The sequence below is a fragment of the Babylonia areolata genome, chromosome 7, assembly GCF_041734735.1.
Source record: "Babylonia areolata isolate BAREFJ2019XMU chromosome 7, ASM4173473v1, whole genome shotgun sequence".
Lineage (NCBI taxonomy): Eukaryota > Metazoa > Mollusca > Gastropoda > Neogastropoda > Buccinidae > Babylonia > Babylonia areolata.
The window spans coordinates 7,581,052-7,586,051 of record NC_134882.1 but is presented as its reverse complement, the minus strand read 5'-3'; the positions used below and the strand labels follow the sequence as shown (position 1 = coordinate 7,586,051).

Here is a 5,000-nt window from a genome sequence, read left to right as displayed (position 1 = left end):
AAACGTTAGACTGTGTGATACAGAGAGAAAGAGAGAGAGAGAGAGAGAGAGAGAGAGAGAGAGAGAGAGAGAGAGAGGCAGGCAGGCAAGCAGGCAGAGGGACAGACAGACAGACAGAGATAGTTTCCGCATTAATTTTCCCAGTGGTTCTTACGCCGCCAGGAGCTATCCATCACAGTTGTGAACTCATCGTGGCAAAAAAAAAGTGTAATTATGAAAAATCGCTTTCTCATTGGAGACTGCTTCCTGCTGTTGCAGCTGCTCCTCTCAGAGTCTGTTTGTCTGTCTGTCCGATTGTCTGCCTGTCTGTCTGTCTCTGTCTCTTTCTATCTCTCCGTCATCCTCCGTCTCTGTGTGTGTCCCTCTGTCCCTCTCTGTCTGTCTGTCTGTCTCTCTGTCTCTATCTATCTATGTTTGCAAATCTTAAGATGATCTGAGAAATAAATATGTGACTTTTTGAAAAAAAGAAGAAAAATGTATGCGCAAAGAAAGGATTTCTTTAACATTGTAAACATCAGAAGATCACGAGGTGATAATCTGGATGGCAAAAAGTTCTATCAGAAGCTTTGAATTGGAGATTAGGTAAAAATCACTACAAACAGATACAAACTGTGTGGATAGATTCGTTTGACATTTTCGTCTGTAGCCAATGTTGAGATCTGTTGCACGAATGAATGAATGAATGAATGAATGAACGGAGTCATTATGTGTTGGGTGGTCTGTTGGTTGGTATCAGTTTTCTTCACGGAAATAACTTTGTTTTGTTTCAGTATTTGCTTTCACCACTTTCATTCGTTTATGTCTAATGTTTGTCCTGCAATGAAAGTATGTTGACGCATTTACCCATGTGTCATAAGGACCTCTTGACCAATGACATTTAAGTATCAAAGCGTCAAAGCCTCTGTCTCTTTCTCTCTTTCTTTTTTTTTCTCTCTCTCTCCACTGTGTCTCTCCCCCTCCATGTCCTCTTTGTTCTTTCTTTATGTCTGTCTGTTTGTCTGTCTGTCTGTCTCTCTCTCTCTCTGTGCACCTCTCTGAACCTGTCTCTTCTATTTCTGTTCGTAGAATAATGATTTGTGCATAATTATGTTCATTAGCATGTTCTTTTTTTCTTTTACTTTTTTTTTGGTGTGTATTATTACGCTTGTATGTTTGGAGAGAGTGTATTGATGGAATCCAAACCCTTTCAACTACCCCATGCCCGACTACCCCCCTACCCACCCACGCCATCCACTCCACCCCCCCCCCCACCCCACCCCGCATCCTCTACATCTCAGGATGTCATCCTCAAATAAACGAAAATAATTGTATTATTTCGTCGTTCTTTCTTTCTTGATTTATTTATTCATGTATTCATTTACTCATTTATTTATCTAATTTTCTTCCACCAGGTAAGGGCGCACGACCCCGACACGGGAGCAGGGGGGGAGGTGGAGGTTCGCCTGGACACCACCAGCCCTCCTAACGTCAGTCGCTACTTCAGTCTGAACCCCGTGACGGGGTGGCTGAGGGTTCGAACCCCGCTCGATCGCGAGGACCACCCGCGCTTCGAGCTGCGCGTGCTGGCCTCGGACCGGGGCGTGCCCTCTCTGACGTCAACGGCGCGTGTCGTCATCACTGTGGAGGACCAGAATGACGAGAAACCGTATTTTACCACGACCAGGTAGAGTATGAGTTTATTGGACGTCTTGGTGGGATGGTGGTGTGTGTGTGTGTGTGTGTGTGTGTGTGTGTGTGTGTGTGTGTGTGTGACCAGAACGACAAGAAGCCGTTCTTTACCACGACCAGTTAGAGTATGAATTAGTGGACGTCTCGGTGGGAGGGTGGTGTGCATGTGTGTGTGTGTGTGTGTGTGTGTGTGTGTGTGTGTAACCAGAACGATGAGAAGCCGAACTTTACCACGAGCATGAGTTAGTGGACGTCTTTGTTGCGTGGGTAGTGTGTGTGTGTGTGTGTGTGTGTGCGTGTGCGTGTGTGTGTGTGTATGCGTGTGTGGTGGGGATGGTGATCGGTAGAACGTGGGGGCATAAGGAATGATTGAATGGGTTTGTGTGTAGGCGGTGGGGTGGGGGTTAGGGGGGTGGAGGTTAGGCACGAGAAAGTGTGGAGTATGCGAGTAAGCGTGGCATTGTCAGAAAGTTGGGATTGCGGCTGGAGAATGAGAGAAAGCGTATAAGATACGCGAGAAAGCGTAGGACATCGACAGAAAAAGCGTGGGGGTATATGCGAGAAAACGTGGCCAATGACACGCCCTGTCCTGCTGCATTTATTGCCAGCAAGCTGTGGGATTGTGAAAATGTGAGAAAGCTGGGATTTACGATATCTCGCGTGTGGGAAGACATTGCGAGAAATCGCGGGAGGGAGACTGGAGACATAGCTTGTGAGTTGTGCGAGGAAGCATTGGGGGGGGGGGGGGGGGGGATAGAGAGATAGCTTGACCGCAGATGTGAGCGGAGAAAGCAGGCGTGGCTGAGCTACAAGTATAACATAACACACCCCTTGTAACGCTGTCTCTGTGTACACGTGCAGCTCGGAATTCCACTGCTTCGTGCTGGAACGGCAGCCGGTGGGCACGCGCGTGTGCAACCTGACGGCGGAGGACCGGGACAGCGGCCGGAACGCCCACATGCGCTTCTCCCTGGTGCAGGGGGTGGGCGACGCCCAGCAGTTCTCCATCCACCAGGACACAGGCGTCCTGCACTCCAGGGCCGTGTTCGACAGGGAGCAGAAGCAGTCGTTCAGGTTGGGGGGCGCTTTTTTTTTAATTATTTTTTTTAAGATGCATTTATTTATTTATTTATTCATTTTTTGTGCTTTGTGTCTGATTAAAGTGTTCTTTTGAAATACTTTGGGAAGTTTGAAAACGCCATTTGAATATAGTAGTAGTAGTAGTATAAAGGCGCTCTGAGAGGTTTAAAATCACTACATAAATTATGTAGTAGTAGTAGTAGTAGTAGTAGTAGTAGTAGTACGCAATGCTTTCAAGCTTCTCAAGGCGCCAGCCTGTCTGCACATACAGAGAGATAATTATTATCATTAGTATGACAACGACACGGGGATCAACAGCCGTGCCTTCACCTCTCTCTCCCTCTCTCTCTCTCTCTCTCTCTCAATTGCCAAGTATCAAAATTTATTTTCCATGCGATCAAAAAGAGAAATCATATACTCAGACCTAATTAAGTAGAAATAATGTCAAGTCCATGAACATTATGATATTGTGTGATCTAGTCAGGTGTTATAATACCCCTTCCCATGCCCACCCCCCAGTCCCCTGGTTTTGAATTGTGGTCCATGGCATAAGTTCATTAAAACATTTTCGTTCGTTCTCTCTCTCTCTCTCTCTCTCTCTCTCTCTCTCTCTCTCTCTCTCTCTCTCTCTTTAATGGTAATGCTAAGTTCCCACATCCTCCATCCCAGCGTCCCAATGCAATGATGCCTATGGCCTGAATGCAATAAAACATTCATTCATTCATTCTCCTTCTGCTTCTTCGTTCGTGGGCTGCAACTCCTACGTTCACTCGTATGTACACAAATTTGGCTTTTACGTGTGTGACCGTTTGTACCCCGCCAGGTAGGGCAGCCAAACTCCGTTTTCGGGGATATTCTTTCATTCATTTATTCATTCATTCATTCATTATTTCTCTCTCTTTCTCTCCTCTTCAGGCTGATGGTCAAAGTGGAGGACCCCCAGCTGCCGGTCTTCTACGACCTGGCCAACGTCACCGTGCAAGTGCTGGATGACAACGACAACGCGCCGGTCATCCACTACCCGCGCGACGGCAACAACTCCCTCAACGTCTCCTACGGCCTCCGGGAGAGGTCCCTCCTGGCCAGGGTCAACGCCACGGACGACGACGAGGGAGTCTTCGCGCAGCTGGCTTACCTCCTCGTGGACGGGGATCCCACGGGACTCTTCGACCTGGGCAGGCGCGACGGGGCGCTGAGACTGGCCCGGGCCATCCTCCCGAGCGACGTGAAAGAGCACGTGCTGCGTATCGAGGTCAAGGACGGCGGAAACCCTCCTAACGTGCAAGGGGCGGAGCTGGTGGTGAACGTGGTGGCCGGGAACGTGACCTTTCTGGAGGCCACGGGCGGGGCGGAGGACAGCAACGTGGTGATCGTGATCGTGCTGGTGTGCGTGACGGTGGTGCTGGCCCTGGCCGTACTCATCACCATCTGCCTCATCCGCCACATCGACAAGGAGCGGCAGGCCAAGCGCTCGGCGGCCGTCTCCAAGGCGGAGGAAGAGAAGATGTTCCGGCTGAAGAACCAGGAGGCTGCCGCCGCCGCTGCCGCTGCTACTACCTTCATGAACTTGTCGTCGTCTTCGCCGCATCACGGCAGCAACATCGCTGGTGGTGGTGGTGGTGGTGGTGGTGGAGGCAGTCATGATTCTTCATCGTCGTCATCTTCAGGAAACGGAGGAGGAGGAGTGGGAGGGTTGATAGGAGGTGGGAGGAACAAGAAGAAGGAGGTGAGCTTCTCGCTGGATGAGGGTGTGGGGTCTCTCAGCACCAGCTGCTCGGGATCTGGGAACAATCTGAGCACGTTCAAAAGCGGCGTCGGCGTGGCGGAGAAGCACAGGGATTTGGTGAGTGTATGTGTTTTTGTGGGTTTTTGTTGTTGTTGTTGCTTGTATCTATCTGTCTGTCTGTTTGTTTATTTGTCTGTCTGTCTGTCTCTCTTTCTATTTGTATATGTGTGACTGGTGTGTGTGTGTGTGTGTGTGTGTGTGTGTGTGTGTACATGCGCGCGCGCGCTCGCGTGTGTGTTTTGTGTTGTGTGTGTGCGAGGGGATGGGGAGGGGGCCAGGTGGAGGGGTTGAGTAGGTGGGGAGCTGTCAAATAACATCACATTTTTATTTCCATTTGGTGCATTGAATACGTAGCAACTGCTCTCTCTCTCTCTCTCTTTCTCTCTCTCTCTCTGTCTCTCTGTGTCTCTCTCTCTCTCTATGCGTGCGTGCGTGTGCGCGCGGTCGCGCATCTTCCGTTCATCAG

General features: G+C 49.7%; 1 protein-coding gene across 3 annotated transcripts in view; it reads left to right on the top strand.

The window, feature by feature from the left end:
* Positions 1–5,000, top strand: part of LOC143283685 (protocadherin-1-like) — a 336,037-nt gene that overhangs the window by 298,278 nt on the left and 32,759 nt on the right. For all 3 annotated transcript variants that reach the window (XM_076589918.1, XM_076589916.1, XM_076589917.1), the window contains 3 exons: positions 1,392–1,663; positions 2,530–2,742; positions 3,664–4,591. In XM_076589918.1, coding sequence (XP_076446033.1) covers positions 1,392–1,663; positions 2,530–2,742; positions 3,664–4,591 — 1,413 coding nt within the window. The remainder of the gene's footprint in view (positions 1–1,391; positions 1,664–2,529; positions 2,743–3,663; positions 4,592–5,000) is intronic.